The sequence below is a fragment of the Melanerpes formicivorus genome, unplaced genomic scaffold (genome assembly GCF_026170545.1).
Source record: "Melanerpes formicivorus ecotype bairdi unplaced genomic scaffold, bMelFor1.0.p_v2 SCAF_2, whole genome shotgun sequence".
Lineage (NCBI taxonomy): Eukaryota > Metazoa > Chordata > Aves > Piciformes > Picidae > Melanerpes > Melanerpes formicivorus.
The window spans coordinates 4,265,696-4,283,099 of NW_027142354.1; the positions used below are offsets into that span (position 1 = coordinate 4,265,696).

A 17,404-nucleotide genomic window follows, 5' to 3' on the forward strand; every position below is an offset into this window, starting at 1 on the left:
TTGTTACTACTTGAAAGCCTGATAAGACAAGTCACAAACAGATAGGAGGTGATTATAGTCATCATTTTTGTCCATACACTGTCTTGAGAAGCCTACTTCAACCTTCAAAACAGCAGTTCTGATGACAAGCAAAGTCTCAAAAAAGGTCCATCAAACAGTATTTGAGTTCTAGATTGGTTCCCAAAGCAAGAGATTTCAAATATCTTTGCTTAACACTTCACAGCTCAAGAAACTTTAATGATCCTCCAGACAGTTAAGTCTCTGAGGATTTGTAATGTTACCTACACCAAAAGGGAAAAAAGTTGGGGAGGGCAAGAAAGAAAGGAGAAGAGTCCAGGGAAGTGTAACTAAGCAATGCTGCACTGCCTCCTGTGGACATCTGGGTCAAAAAATCTACTCTCATCAGTACCAAGCATACTGGAAAACAACAAAATAAAACAAAACCCCTGGATACAAAACCCCTAAGTAACTGCAGCAGGAACGGCCGAGCACCACACTGAAGCCTGCACAGACTTATTGCCCTCTACTGGTCAAACCTTGTTCTGCCATTATAAGTAGTGGAAAAATAAACTTCCACAACACAGGTTCACCTCAGGAGAGTATTATACTGAAGAAAATAATTTTCTAGCTTGTAAGACTGAAACTATGGGTTCTGATACTCCACCAGCCCAATCCTGACTGCAACAGTAAAAGGCTCAAACTTCCAGCATTTAAATATTTTAAAGAGTGGCAGAGCACAGTTGTGGGAAACAAGCGTTCTGACAAGGTTACATGTTAAAGTGGGTTTAAAAGGTAGCTCTGACAAAGTTATTTTCTTTTTGAAGTCATCTTTTCACTTCTTGGCACAGTTTGCAGGCAGTCCCACTTAAAGGAACCTGCAGCTCTTTTCCAGAGTCAGTTTCTCCAGCAGGAGCAGGGAGGTCATTCTGCCCCTGTACACTGCACTGCTTAGGCCGCACCTCGAGTACTGTGTCCAGTTCTGGGCCCCTCAGTTTAGGAAGGAGGTTGACTTGCTGGAACGAGTCCAGAGAAGGGCAACAAAGTTGGTGAGGGGCTTGGAACACAAGCCCTATGAGGAGAGGCTGAGGGAGCTGGGGTTGCTTAGCCTGGAGAAGAGGAGACTCAGGGGTGACCTTATTGCTCTCTACAACTACCTGAAGGGAGGTTGTAGACAGGCAGAGGTTGGTCTCTTCTCCCAGGCAACCAGCACCAGAACAAGAGGACACAGACCCAAGCTGCACCAGGGGAGGTTTAAGCTGGATGTTAGGAAGAAGTTCTTCAAATAAACAGTGATTGGCCATTGGAATGGGCTGCCCAGGGAGGTGGTGGAGTCACCATCACTGGAGGTGTTTAGGAGGAGACTTGATGGGGTGTGCTTGGTTGCATGGTTTAGTTGATTAGATGGTGTTGGATGATAGGTTGGACACGATCTTGAAGGTCTCTTCCAACCCGGTCTGGTCTATTCTATTCTATTCTATTCCATTCCATTCTATTCTATAAGCATGGTTATCATTACAGCAGGTCAAACTACAATTCTGGACATTAATATTTTCTTCCAAGCAAAAGCCTTTTGATGGACACTATATCCATAATCCTAAACACTGTTCTGGCCAGCTACTATATCTACAAAAGATGTCCTTTCCACGTTGCCAGATAGGGAACATCCTGAACTGTGTACCAGGTTTGACCACCTACAAGACAGTAAGTAACAATTTCTCCCATGACTTTTTGGCCACATATTCTGTGCGTGGGAGAAGAATTCCAAGTTCTGACCTAGTGATTTGCCTAGGCTGTGGAAGAGACCCTCCCTTTCTGACCTCCTCATCATTACTGTTTCCCTATTTACTATCAGCAAGGAAGTACTGATGCAACTGCTGACCACATTTGACAGCTTGCCCATTGACATGCATTTCTTGCCCAAGCAAGCAAGCAGCTTGGTTAGCTTCAAAGAAAAAATGTTTGTAAAACATTTATTTCATCAGCAGAGACAGCCAAGAACACCATTAGCAGCTTGCCACAATTCCCATTACACTGCACGAGAAAGTCATTCTGATTCATACTGAACCAACTTGAATGCTCCTCATGCCAACGAAAATAAAAGACTGAGGGAAGCTGAACCTTTGAAAACGAAGTTCCCAGATTCATCTACATTCCCATCTTTCACAGAAGGGGAGAGGAACAGAAGTAAAATCAGGAAGCAAGAACTGCAAACTCAGCAGGCAAAATGCTCTTCTTTTTAAAGTAGCTTTACTTAAAAAAGGGGAAAAGAAACTCTGGACATATTCCTGCTCCTTGGCACTTCCTAAAGTCACTAGCACTAGCTGTCACACCCCCGGGTTTCTTTATGTTCAGATGAACATAATACCTCACATGACTATTTCATAGTTTCATAGTTTCATTCAGGGTTGGAAGGGACCACAAGGATCATCTAGTTCCAACGCCCCTGCCATGGGCAGGGACACCCTACACTAGATCAGGCTGGACAGAGCCTCATCCAGCCTGCTCTTAAACACCTCCAGGGACGGGGCCTCGGCCACCTCCCTGGACAACCCATTCCAGGGTCTCACCACTCTCATGGTGAAGAACCTCCTCCTCACATCTAGCCTGAATCTCCCCACCTCTAGCTTCATTCCATTCCCCCTAGTCCTATCACTACCTGAGATCCTGACAAGTCCTTCCCCAGCCTTCCTGTAGGCCCCCTTCAGATACTGGAAGGCCACAATTAGGTCACCTCGGAGCCTTCTCTTCTGCAGACTGAACAGCCCCAACTCCTTCAGTCTGTCCTCATAGGACACCAATTTTCCACCCAATTTTAAGTCATTTTCTGCCAAACCACACTGGAAATGTTGGGGAAGAGGGTTTAATAGACTAAAAGTATCTACTTAGAGCTGCATTATAACCACCTTTAGCACCTGATCTTTACAGTCATGTAGGACTAGGAACTTCATGTGTCGTATTTCTGAAGCTTCTGAAACTGTGGAGACTGGTAGAAAATTTTGCTCTAAGGCCATGTGAATTTGATCAAGCACAGCATCACAGAATGTTAGGGGTTGGAAGGGACCTTGAAAGATCATCCAGTCCAACCCCCTGCCACAGCAGGATCACCTAGACCTGATCACACAGGAATGCATCCAGGCAGGTCTTGAGTATCTCCAGAGAAGAAGACTCCACACTCCCCCTGGGCAGCCTGTTCCAGTGCTCTGTCACCCTCACAGGGAAAAAAATTTTCCTATGCCTCAACTTCCACCCACTGCCCCTTGTCCTGCCACTGGGCATCACCAAGAAGAGCCTGACTCCACCCTCTTGGCACCCACCCTTTAGATCATTATAAACATGAATCAAGTCACCCCTCAGGCTCCTCCTCTCCAAGCTGAAGAGCCCCAGCTCCCTCAGTCTCTCCTCATAATGAAAATGTTTGTAGCCCGTTAATAATTTGTGTGGCTATGCATTGGACTCTTTCAAGCAGTTCCCTGAGGTCCTTCTTGAACTGAGGGGCTAAGATCTGGACACAACCCTGGAGATGAGGTCTCACCAGGACAGGGTAGAGGACAAGAACCTCTCTTCATCTAATAACCACACTCCTTCTAATACACCCCAGAATGGCAGTGGCCTTCTTGGTCATAAGAGCACATTGCTAGCTTAGTAAATCATACATATATTAGAAGTAACAAAAAGTTCTACTGTGGAACAAAATGCAAGTAAGGAAACTGACACCACGTGCAGCCTACTGAAGGGCAGCATTCACCACATCACATCTCCAAGCTGTTACTCTTGACATTTGTATCAGAATGCTCAAGGTATTTAAAAGAAAAAAAAAACCAAACATCTTGGAAGGGATGTTAAATAATACAGCAATCTCTGGGAACTCAGAATCATATACATGAGCAGGGAGGTCATTCTGCCCCTGTACTCAGCACTGGTTAGGCCACACCTTGAGTACTGTGTCCAGTTCTGGGCCCCTCAGTTTAGAAAAGATGTTGACTTGCTGGGATGTGTCCAGAGAAGGACAACGAAGCTGCTGAGAGGCCTTGAGCACAAGCCCTAAGAGGAAAGGCTGAGGGAGCTGAGGTTGTGTAGCCTGGAGAAAAGAACGCTCAGAGGAGACCTTATTGCTCTTTACAGCTACCTGAAGGGAGCTTGTAGCCAGGTGGGAGTTGGTCTCTTCTCCCAGACAACCAGCAGCAGAACAAGAGGACACAGTCTCAAGCTGCACCAGGGGAAGTTTAGGCTCAAGGTGAGGAGAAAGTTCTTCACAGAAAGAGTGATTGGCCATTGGAATGTGCTGCCCAGGGAGGTGGTGGAGTCACCGTCCCTGGAGGTGTTCAAGAGGAGACTGGACATGGCACTTGGTGCCATGGTCTAGTCATGAGGTCTGTGGTGACAAGTTGGACTCGATGATCCTCGAGGTCTCTTCCAACCTTAGTTATACTGTGATACTATGATGGTCTAAAAGCACAGCTTGTTTGCTCTCTCTTTTTCTTGCTTCTTTCCCTCTGTCTCTGTTTTCTGACCTTGCTTGCTTGGCTTGATCATTTCAGTTTGGGTTATGGTAAGAAACAGTGGCAGGGACAAGATAGTGATAACTTGCTAGCTAGTACACAGCCTTCTGGACTTTGTCCTGGGGGGTCTGTAGAGGGGGCTGGGCTATTGTCTAGTTGTATATGTACCTATGTATTTGTATATGTTTATTACCTTTTATATTTTGCCTACTTCAGTAAATAATACCTTCATTTAATTTCCAGTAGCGTGGTAGGTTAATCCTTGGGGGAAATTCCAATTTGTACAGTGGTGCAAAACCAAACCACCACAGTGTGGCATCAATACACTGGCTGTTGGTCTGGCAAAATGACAAGAGAAGGTTGGGAGGGAAGGAAGTAACTTACAAGATGAGGTTGGGCAGGGAGAGACCAAAAGTCAAGAACATCATTGGAGGTGTTTAGGAAGAGACTTGTGCTTGGTGCCATGGTTTAGTTGTTTAGATAGTGCTGGATGATAGGTTGGATTCAATGATCTCAAAGGTCTTTTCCAACCTGGTTAATTCTCTTCTTATCCTAACACTGACTCTCCAGCAGTACAGACATAACACATGCAACAATTACATCACACATTTAAGTCTCTCCACAGGCAAAAATCTGCAAGATTAAAATAGTGACTAACAGAACAGTTCACATTATGATTGCACTGCTGTTAATAAAACAACTGTCATTACCAAACCACAAACTACTACTTCAAACCTGGAAATGCTTGACTGAAGTGCTGTGCTTCTTTAGTCAGTCAGGCTGCATTTTTTTTCTCTCAATGAGAGCCAACAGAAGGCAAGGTTAATTCAAAATATCTTTTCTTCTGAAGGAAGAAAAAGATCCTTCAGCAATAAGGATCCATGTGGAACAGATGCAAAATGATGTCAGGCCAGAGACCCATTTCATTGTGCTCTTCACAGAAGAGCTCAGATAAACCTATCATGGGAAGGCCATCACTGTGCTCACAAACACCTTGCCATTAATACACTGCAAAAATCTCTGTCCTTTCAAGCAGTGAAAGTCATGGAATGGACAATTGCTGCTGACTAACAAAATCATCCATGAAGCAGTCTGAAGCTTTCTTTTCTCCTCATTGTAAACCATAGCCAACAGACTCCCTCCTCCTCACCTCCAGATGACCCTTTCCTTAGCACTTGTTTGCCATCACGATTCTAATGAAGACTGGTTACAACTGCTCCAACTGGAGGAGGAGAGTAACACTTTGTTCTTTCTGCATGACCACTGCTTTTTTTCTTCCTCTTTACTGAGTAGCAGGACATACAGTCCCATGACTTCAGAGTCAGGTACATTAAATCTGTCATCCCAGAAAGAATTATGCAAGCTAATACAAGGGATTAACACTGAGTCTAGCTAGGCCCTTTTTATTCTCAAAAGGCATAAAGTTCACAACAGCTCATTTTCTAGAAGAGCTTTTAATTGAACACACATTTGTAGGGTAAATGATACACATTTTATCCAAGAGCAGAAAAATCTAGTCTGTTGCCCACATCTAACACCACTTAGTAAGGCAGAATTAAGTCTTTACACAGAGAGAGGGGTTTAGCAACCTCCTCTGCCAGTTCTCTCAGTACCCGTGGGTGTATCCCGTCGGGTCCCATGGACTTGAACACTTTCAGGTTCTTCAGGTGATCACGAACCTGATCTGCACTTACAATGGGCAGTTCTTCCTCCCCGTCCCTGGCATTGTCTTCCATAATAATAATTAATTTTCATCAGGCTGCTGCCATGCAAGATGGGAACTTTCAATGCATGAATGTATGTCCAAATATTTGTGATAAACTGAATGCTGCAGAACAGATTCATGTTTTAGGGGAACAGACTGTCACACACATGATCTCTAGCTGTGAGTTTGAAGCAACACCTCTGTTTCTGAGCTGCCACATTTGGAGTGTTAGGAATTTTCTCAAGCCACTGGGGAGTGAAAACTTACATCCACACAGTGGAAGAAAGAATTGTGTATCAGGAAAAGACTGTGCTAAAGAATCTGAGCTTGTTATTTCTGTGTTCTTATTCATATAAAGTCAATAGAAATCTTTGATGTAGGAGGCTGGAGGCCTTTATCTCCTAATAGGCATGAAAGAGATCCATGCAAACCTCAGATCCTTTCTAATCAACTGATCTTACCACGTGTTAAATCAATTTGTTGTTTCATAGTTTCATAGTTTCATAGTTTCATTCAGGGTTGGAAGGGACCACAAGGATCATCTAGTTCCAACCCCCCTGCCATGGGGGGCCTACAGGAAGGCTGGGGAGGGACTTGTCAGGATCTCAGGTAGTGATAGGACTAGGGGGAATGGAATGAAGCTGGAGGTGGGGAGATTCAGGCTGGAGGTGAGGAGGAAGTTCTTCACCATGAGAGTGGTGAAGCCCTGGAATGGGTTGTCCAGGGAGGTGGTTGAGGCCCCGTCCCTGGAGGTGTTTAAGCCCAGGCTGGCCGAGGCTCTGGCCAGGCTGATGTAGTGTGGGGTGTCCCTGCCCATGGCAGGGGTGTTGGAACTAGATGATCCTTGTGGTCCCTTCCAACCCTGACTGATACTATGATACTATGATTAAAGCAGCATAATTGATTAGAAGAAACAGAACTGTGATTAATAACCAAAATCAGTCTCTTTTTCCTTCCAGAAAATGCCAGCAATGCCTTGGTATCTTGGCTAGTTCTACTCTATTAGCCAGGATTTGTAATAAGAAGAATAAAATAAAATGGTTTATTAAATCCTGAACAATCTGGAGAAATCCTTCATGGGGTTGGGGAGGGGAAGTATGCTATTAGCATGTTTAAATTTCTACATAGCTGGAAAATATGTTGCAAACACGCAACAGATGGTCTGACGTTATCTGACGTGGTTTAGGTTTTTCCAAACCATCTGCAGCCCCATCCCCTCTAAAAAAGAAAAAAAAACACCACAGCTTAGCTGGGATTTGCCTGCAATTTATCAGTGAATTTAGATTGCATTTGCCACAGTCACAGCAGCAGCAGCTGCCTTGGCCCACCACCAGGTCTCGGTCACTTCCGAAACAATTATGTAAGCCCTGTACTAAGAGTATGGAGACAGAAGAGTCACACTTCAAAGGGGAAGAATATTTGAGTCAGAATTACTTAAGTGGTTACAAAGCCCAAGAAGATAGCATTAATTGATATTTAAAAGTAACAAATTACCACTGAAATGTGGAGGGGGGGGAGGGTTGCCTCTGGCTACAAATTCTGTTGCAAAAACCCTGTGATGTTATTATGGGTATGACGAATTGCAGTGCTTCACGTAATGAACTGCTAACCCACGGATTAAAGGAGCTGCTGGAAACAAGAGCTGCTAGAACACATTTATTAGGAGAAGGAAGTGAAAGCAAAGAGATCACTATTTCTCAAAATGATGCAGAACTCTGTTGGCTGAAGTTTACACATTGACTTTATAAAAAAGTATGCAGAAATTCTAGAAGAAATGTAGAACACAGAATTGACCTCTGAGATCACCGAGTCCAACCTATCACCCAACACCATCTAATCAACTAAACCATGGCACTAAGTGCCTCATCCAGTCTCTTTTTAAACACTTCCAGTGATGGTGACTCCACCACCTCCTCGGGCAGCCCATTCCAATGGGCAATCTCTCTTTCTGGGAAGAACTTCTTCCTAACATCCAACCTAAACCTCCCCTGGCGCAGCCTGAGACTGTGTGCTCTTGTTCTGGTACTGGTTGCACGGGAGAAGAGACCAACCCCCACCTGGCTACAACCTCCCTTCAGGTACTTGTAGAGAGCAATAAGGTCTCCCCTGAGCCTCCTCTTCTCTAGGCTAAGCAACCCCAGCTCACTCAGTCTCTCCTCATAGGGCTTGTGTTCCAAACCCCTCACCAGCCTTGTAGCCCTTCTCTGGTCACGTTCCAGTGACTCAACATCCTTCCTAAACTGAGGGGCCCAGAACTGGACACAGTACTCAAGGTGTGGCCTAACCAGTGCAGTGTACAGGGGCAGAATGACCTCCCTGCTCCTGCTGGCCACACTGTTCTTGATGCAGGCCAGGATGCCATTGGCCTTCTTGGCTGCCTGGGCACACTGCAGGCTCACATTCAGCCTACCATCGACCAGCACCCCCAGGTCCCTCTCTGTTTGGCAGCTCTCAGCCACTCTGACCCCAGCCTGTAGCACTGCATGGGGTTGTTGTGGCCAATGTGCAGAACCCGGCACTTGGATGTGTTCAGTCTCATGCCCTTGGACTCTGCCCATCTGTCCAGCCTGTCGAGGTCGCTCTGCAGCGCTCTCCTACCCTCTAACAGATCAACTCCTGCCCCAGCTTGGTGTCATCTGCAAATTTACTGATGATGGACTCAATGCTCTCATCCAGATCATCGATAAAAATATTGAACAGGATGGGGCCCAGCACTGATCCTGGGGGACTCCACTACTTACTGGCCGCCAGCTGGATGTGGCACCATTCACTACCACTCTCTGGGCTCGGCCATCCAGCCAGTTCCTAACCCAGCACAGAGCGCTGCTGTCCAAGCCATGGGCTGACAGCTTGGCCAGCAGTTTGCTGTGGGGGACAGTGTCAAAGGCCTTGCTGAAGTCCAGGTAGACCACATCCACAAGCCTCCCTACATCCACTAGGCAGGTCACCTGATCATAGAAGGAGATCAGGTTGGTCAGGCAGGACCTGCCCTTCCTAAATCCATGCTGGCTGGGCTTGATCCCTTGGCCATCCTGTAAGTGATGTGTGATTGCACTCAAGATGAATTGTTCCATAATCTTGCCTGGCACTGAGGTCAGGCTGACAGATCTGTAATTCCCTGGCTCCACCTTCCGGCCCTTCCTGTGGATGGGCATCACGTTGTCCATGTTCCAGTCATCTGGGACCTCTCAAGTGAGCCAGGACTGCTGAAAAATGATGGAGAGCAGCTTGGCCAGCTCATCTGCCAGCTCTCTCAGCACCCTAGAATGGATTCCATTTGGTCCCAGGGACTTGCGGGGATCCAAGTGTCTGAGCAGGTCTCTAACTGCTTTATCCTGGATCACAGGGGAACTCTACTGCTTCCTGCCTCCATTTGCCAGCTCAGGCAGCCAGTTGTCTGGTAGACAACCTATCTTGCTATTAAAAATTTAGGCAAAGAAGGTATTAAGTACCTCTGCCCTCTCCTCATCTTTTGTTACAATACTCCCCTCCATGTCCACTAAGGAGTGGAGGCTGTCCTTGCCCCTCCTTTTGCCATTAATATATTTACAAAAGCATTTTTCAGTCCTTCACAGCAGAGGCCAGTCTAAGCTCTAAATGGGCTTTTGCCTAACTTTTTTCCTGCATGACCTAGCAACATCCTTCAGCATTTCATGGGTTACCTCTCCTTTCTTCCAAAGATGATACACCCTCTTTACCTGAAATCGTTCAGAAGCTCCTTGCCCATCCAGGCTGGCTGTCTGTCCTGGCACCTCACCTTCCAGCACCTTGGCACAGCCTGTTCCTGCGCCTTCAAGAGTTCTCTCTTGAAGTAGGTCCAGCCCTCCTCGACCCCTTTGTTTTTAAGGGCTGTTTCCCAAGGTACCTTCTGAGTTAGTTCCTTAAGTATGAACTGCAGACTCTGAATGAAGCCTTTAATTGGCTTAACAGCAGAGATTTCATGCTCAGACTGTGCCTGTACCTGCAGTGACAAAGCCCAAAGGCCAACCATACCTTTGTGCTTGCTGGATCCTGCAGTGTTCTAGCCGCACCATCCTGCTGGGGCTCCCGGGAAGTCCCGGAGTGGTTCGATCCTGACACGTTTGAGGGTCCAGCATCAGACTTCCTGGATGAATTGACTTCTGCCTACAAGAAGCAGATATGTAGGCCTCAGAAACATGATCAGAACCGCTCCAAGATTTGGCTTATTTTGGAATGCGAGTTTTTAATGTATGGAGAACGAGAGACTTGCTGAACTATCACCATCAATACGCCAACTGCAGCGCAGTGACACAGCAACAGGCTCAAGAAATTCTCATTCTTCAGAGATAAGATTATAGCTGTGCAAGCATCAGCTCAAACAACAGTTTTGTTTGCACGTCAACAGGTACAACATTCAAAACACACAGATGTAAAGAGCAAAAAGGAACATTCTTCAGGGGATCCAGGACAACAGTATGGCAGGAATAACATCAGAGAGCATTCACTCAAGGACATTAGGAATAGATATTTTTAAGGAGTGGTGTTACAAGTGAACTGATAGGTTTCAGCAGGGATAACCAACCTATGGTGTTAATTTAATGTGGCTAGACCAGGTCTAGTACCAAAGCTGCCTCACAGCCAGAGTGGGCACAGACATGTGGCACTACACTGTCTCAGTCAGTTCCCAGGATTTCAATTTAAGCACAAGCAAAGCAAAAGAAAAATACAGGTCTCAGGATGCTGCTTTTTGTATGCATTTGTAACATGTCTAATGAGAATCAGCTCTCACAATTCAGGTTTCATGCTTTTGGAAACTTAGGATGATAAGTCAGTAGTGACATGTAAGATATGACTAACAAACCTTTTGTTAATATGGTGTATATATACCTGCAATAGTCCCTTGGGAATGGAAGAGGACATAGCCCTGACACGAAACTCTTTAAAGTTTATACATAGATTGAAGCAAAAAGTTATGACCAGATCAATTTTTACCATCATCAAGCAAGTCACCTCCAAAGTCACATATCTTAGATTTCAATTGATTATACATATCATAGTATCATAGTATCAGTCAGGGTTGGAAGGGACCACAAGGATCAGCTAGTTCCAACACCCCTGCCATGGGCAGGGACACCCCACACTACATCAGGCTGGCCAGAGCCTCATCCAGCCTGGGCTTAAACACCTCCAGGGACGGGGCCTCAACCACCTCCCTGGACAACCCATTCCAGGGCTTCACCACTCTCATGGGGAAGAACCTCCTCCTCACATCCAGCCTGAATCTCCCCACCTCCAGCTTCATCCCATTCCCGCTAGTCCTATCACTACCTGAGATTCTGACAAGTCCCTCCCCAGCCTTCCTGTAGGCCCCCTTCAGATACTGGAAGGCCACATATGACAATTTCAAATCCAATACCCATCTTCAAATGCAGTTATAAGTAGTGGTAGTAGGAGTAGTAAAAAATACAAAGCAGTGTCATAGAAACCAACCAGCTATGGTGACAACAAGCTGTAAGATCACAAGATAATAATGAGAAAATTCAGTTCCCTCTTTGTTGATGTATATAATCTCAGGAGAATCCAAAAAAAATGTGTCACTGAAACAACTTGAAGATGAGTTTGAGATTTAAAACCACTTACAATCTGACATCCCTGTACTGGACTATTATGAACCCTAATACTAGATTGGGCAGCTTATGACTCAAATATGAACCAGCAACAAACACAGGATGATTAATAATTTAGGCTGGAATCACAGAGTGGTAGGGGCTGGAAGGGACTTCTGGAGATCATCAAGTCCAACCCTGTGGCAATGCCAGCAACGAGCAGTGTGAGCAATCTGGCAGTGCAGGCCTAGAGCCTGACATGGTGGTAGGCCATGCTCAGCATAAATGCAGAGACAGCTAGCAGTGGAGCAAAACAGTGCTGTGCCTGCAGTATGTAACTAAAACAGGGCACTGGTAGCTATAAACATGGACAGTTATCTTGGGACAACAGGACATGCACCTGCATCAACAAACCTTGCATGTTGTTAGTAGTTGGACCAATAATCTGTAACAGTGCAATGTGTGGTCACTCAGAGGGAACCAATGGAGCTATGCCAACGAGGCACTCTGAGTCTATATAAGTTGTAGCAGTTCCCTTGCTATGCACTTCTGCCTTTCCTGTCTCCTCCTCTTCTACACTTTACTGTGCTATACCTGCACTACAGGCCTCCACCTCAAGTCTGCACCATAGGCCTGCAACACTGGAACAGTAAAGGAACAATACTCGATCATATTGGTCAGCTGTATTGATTCCAATCTCCGTCGCCATTATAACCCCACTGGCCAAGATAGGTTCACCTAGAGAAGGTCACACAGGAACATGTCTAGGTGGGTTTTGAATGTCTCCAGAGATAGAGACCTTTTTGTGCTGGAATGGACCTCTAGATGTTACCTAGTCCAACTCTCTCCTCAAAGCAGAGTCATGTTCAGTCAAGTTTGAAGCATCTCCAAAGCTGGAGATTCCTGAGCCTCTCTGGGTAGCCTACTCCAGCATTTCACAATCCACAGGATGAAATTTCCCTTTCCTGTACCCACTGGTAAGTTCCTTCCCTGGAACCTGTGACCACTGCTTTTCATACTTCTGCTTTTTCCAAAAGGAGCTTCTTTCATCTTTACTATCAGTCTTTACAAAGCACATACACCATGAAATGCACATTTGATTTATTTCACTTTAATCAAGTACTAAGTTTAGTGAGCTAGACTGAAGTCAGACTAACGATCAAAAAAAATTAGAGCACTTCAAAGGTCCCAAACATGAAATATCTTCTTTGTCACCTCGTCTCTCTTCTCCAGCCCTTACCTTTGCTTCCAGGCAAGCAGGTGAGAATACAGACATCAAGGACAGAAGATCACCGTATTTAAATGTAACAGAGAGTGGAGAATTAATTTGACTGCAAAATATCTCTTGTGATGGCAACATGTAGATAAAATCCTTTTTCTTTCCCCTTATATTAATGTATATACTATCAATCATCTATCTCTCCTTTAAGCATTATTACACACAGACACAACCATGTCAACGAGTTGAGATGCAAGATCACAGAATCACAGAATTGCTAGGGTTGGAAGGGACCTCAAGGATCATCCAGTTCCAGCCCCCTTGCCATGGACAGGGACACTTCACACTAGATCAGGTTACCCAGAGTCACATCCAGCCTGGCCTGTAGGCTGGATCCATTGCCCCTAGTCCTATGACTACCCCACACCCTAAAAAGTCCCTCACCAGCTTTCTTGTAGGTCCCCTTCAGATATTGGAGGGCCACAATAAGGTCTCCTCGTAGGCTTCTCTTCAAACTGAAGACCCCCAGCTCTCTCAGTCTGTCCTCACAGGAGAGGTGCTCCAGCCCACTGATCATCCTTGTGGCCCTTCTCTGGACACATTCCAGCACATCCAGATCTTTCTTGAAACAGGGGCTCCCAAACTGGACACGGTACTCCAGGGGGGTCTCAAGAATGGGATCACATGGGAATACTCATGTCCTGCAAAGCTGACAGTAATCCTCAGTGGGAGACAATCTTCAGCCTCATGGCACATAAAAAGCGTCATTTCTAGGACAGTGTTGGAAGAACACTGGTGATAAAAGGGCACATATTAGCATCCCTGATCTTAGTGAGGATGTATTCTGTACCAGTGCCACATTACAGTATCGGCAACAGAGACTGGAATCAATACGGCTGACCAATATGATCGAGTATTGTTCCTTTATTGTTCCAGTGTTGCAGGCCTATGGTGTGGGCCTGTGGTGCAGGCCTGTAGGGCAGGCCTGTAGTGCAGGTATAGCACAGTAAAGTGTAGAAGAAGAGGAGACAGGAAAGGCAGAAGTGCGTAGCAAGGGAACTGCTACAACTTATATAAACTCGGAGTGCCTTGTTGGCCTGGCTTCATTGGTTCCCATCGCACTATTACAGATTATTGGTCCAACTACTAATGACACAATGAGGTTGTTGATGCAGGTGCATGTCCTGTTGTCCCAAGATAACTGTCCATGTTTATAGCTACCAGTGCCTTGTTTTAGTTACATGCTGCAGGCACAGCAATGTTTTGCTACACTGCTAGCTGGCTCTGCATTTAAGCTGAGCATGGCCTACCCCCATGTCAGGCTCTAGGCCTGCACTGCCAGATTGCTCACACTGCTCGTCGCTGGCATTGCCACGTTACCCATTTCAGTGTAGTTCTCCATCCTCATGCACAGCAATCTTCCTTAGTGGCTGATCTAAGAGTTTAGTGGAAAACCCAGTGAAAAACACCACTGTGCAGGCAAGACATGCAGTTTTCTAAGGCATGTATTTGGCTAAACAAACCTTACTTTCACTGAAACACAAGCTAGAGAACACATTTTTGGGCAACAGCAACTTTCATACCAGAGTTCAACTTCCAGTATCTTCAGCTGCAGAGCAGTTCAAAAGAATTTGCAACCATTTTTCAGTAGGAATATGTTTTATTCCTTCCATAAGCCAAAAGAAAAGGGGGGAAAAAAATCACAAAGGAAAGTAAAAAAAGCCCTTCAGGTTAGCTTTGCCCAAACTTTCCTAACACCTTTATGACAAACTAATTCTAGAGAATTTAATCAAGTCATTAGTGACTGCACACATGAAAGTAACATCAACAAAGCTAGGCAGCTCTTACCAGAGTGCTCAACACTGAAATTCAGACTAATCAATTGGTGCTGGAGAGGCACAATTTATTGACTGGCATCTTGCCAGAGATCCACTCCTCTCTTCCCCTTTCAGGCTGCCCTAAAAAACCAGGTTTTCACATAGTGATTGACTGCACTTCACAAGTTCTAAATCAATCTTTTCTTTTCTTTCTTAGTTCAATACAACAGAGATAACAGTTTGATCAGTGACCTCACCTTGAAGCTAATTTGTCTGGCAAGTTCTTTAGCCTCCTTGTCTGCTTGGCTTGACACACTTCCGGATGTCAGCGGTAAGAGGGCTGTCCTCAGAGATGTGCCACATATTTCACAACAGAAGTCTTGTGACCTGGCCACAAACGACATAGGTCAGAAGAACATGTTCTCATAATGTCAGCATTTGCTTGCATACACAAACTACTTGCAAAACAATCCACAGAAGGACAAGGCGGGGGGGGGGGGGCGGGGGGTCAACTACCTGAAGGGAGGTTGCAGACAGGCAGGGGCTGGTCTCTTCTCCCAGGCAACCAGCACCAGAACAAGAGGACACAGTCTCAAGCTGTGCCAGGGGAGGTTTAGACTGGATGTTAGGAAGAAATTCTTCACAGAGAGAGTGATTGGCCATTGGAATGGGCTGCCCAGGGAGGTGGTGGAGTCGCCATCACTGGGGGTGTTTAGGAGGAGACTGGATGGGGTGCTTGGTGCCATGGTTTAGTTGATTGGATGGTGTTGGATGATAGGTTGGACACAATGATCTCGAGGGTCTCTTTCAACCTGGTTTATTCTATTCTATTCTGTTCTATAACCAGTAGCTTGAAAGTATTTCTCTCCACCCCAAATCACAATAGCTTGAAGAGGAATGTTGAGAACAACTTTAGAATAGAATAGAATAGAATAGAATAGAATAGAATAGAATAGAATAGAATAGAATAGACCAAACCAGGTTGGAAGAGACCTTCAAGATCATCGTGTCCAACCCATCAACCAATCCAACCCACCTAAACAACTAACCCATGGCACCAAGCACCCCATCAAGTCTCCTCCTGAACACCTCCAATGACGGTGACTCCACCACCTCCTTGGGCAGCCCATTCCATAGCACAATCACTCTCTCTGCATAGAACTTCTTCCTGACGTCCAACCTGAACCCCCCCTGGCACAGCCTGAGACTGTGTCCTCTTGTTCTGGTACTGGGTGCTTGGGAGAAGAGACCATCATCTGCCTGTCTACAACCTCCCTTCAGGTAGTTGTAGAGAGTGATAAGGTCACCCCTGAGTCTCCTCTTCTCCAGGCTGAGCAATCCCAGCTCCCTCAGTCTTTTCTCACAGGGCTTGTGTTCCAAACCCCTCACCAACTTCTTATACAACAGACACCCATTCTGTCATGTCACTTAGGAAAAGACTAACAAGTGGCTTACATATTGCTATTATACTTCATTAATAATTTGATACAGCTTTAAATGTTACAATTTTCTTTTATCTGCAGCAAATTAGAATTGCAAATTATAAAGACTTAACTATTATTACAAGTATTCAACTGGGCCCAGCCACTTGTGCCTCAAAGGAAGAAGTAGGAACAAGTTCTTTACCATGAGGGTAGTGGAATACTGGAACAAGTTGCGCAAGGAGGTACTTGAGGCCCCATCCCTGGAGATACTCAAGGTGAGGCTCAACAAGGCTCTGGGCAACCTGGTCTAGTTGAGGAAGTCCTTGCTTACAGCAGAGGGGGTTGGACTAGATGACCACTGGAGGTCACTTCCAACCCAAACCACTTTGTGGTTCTGTGAAATCAAGGCATTTCAGCTTCTGCAAGAGCATCTCCTTTCCTCTCTAGCACTCATTATTTGTCTATAAGGCACAGAGCAGGCAGCTCTGCAATGGGAAACCACACAGCCTTGGTCATACAGCATTGAGAACCCACTAAACCCTACCTCTCAGCTAGGTTTATTAGCTTTGACTCAGTGCCATGCTAACAGGAAAGCTGTAGAGAATAGAATAGGATTAACCAGGTTGGAAAAGACCTTTGAGATCATTGAGTCCAACCTACCATCCAAAACCATCTAATCAACTAAACCATGGCACCAAGCGCCCCATCCTCCTAAACACCTCCAGTGATGGTGACTCCACCACCTCCCTGGGCAGCACATTCCACTGGCCAATCTCTCTTTCTGTGAAGAACTTCTTCCTAACATCCAGCCTAAATCTCTCCTGGCACAGCTTGAGACTGTGTCCTCTTGTTCTGTCACAGGTTCCAGTTGGCTCACAGTACAGACAGAACAAGCTCACAGCTGCCCACAAAATAAGGTACTAGTTACAATTTGGAATACACTAGCTTTGCTTAGATGATAGGATTGTGGTCTTTCCAGTACCTTCTCCTCCCCAGACAGGGAAAGGAGAAAGACCAAAAACCACCCCACAGATGTAAGATTTCACTTAAGGATAATCACAGACTGCTTGGGGCTGGGAGGGACCTCCAGAATTTGTTTAGTCCAATCTCCTTGGCTTTAAGCATGGTTAAGCAGAACTTGTTGATCATGTCTGTTTCCAGACATATTTTTAA

The 17,404-nt window shown here is 45.6% G+C and overlaps 1 protein-coding gene across 1 annotated transcript in view; it reads right to left on the bottom strand.

Annotated features, from left to right (window-relative positions):
* The window catches only part of UBE2J1 (ubiquitin conjugating enzyme E2 J1), a 43,112-nt gene that overhangs the window by 1,085 nt on the left and 24,623 nt on the right, over window positions 1-17,404 (bottom strand). The window contains exons 6-7 of the mRNA XM_068149433.1: window positions 15,065-15,194; window positions 10,198-10,329 (exon numbers count right to left, since the gene is read on the bottom strand). Of these exons, the coding sequence (XP_068005534.1) occupies window positions 10,198-10,329; window positions 15,065-15,194 (262 nt within the window). The remainder of the gene's footprint in view (window positions 1-10,197; window positions 10,330-15,064; window positions 15,195-17,404) is intronic.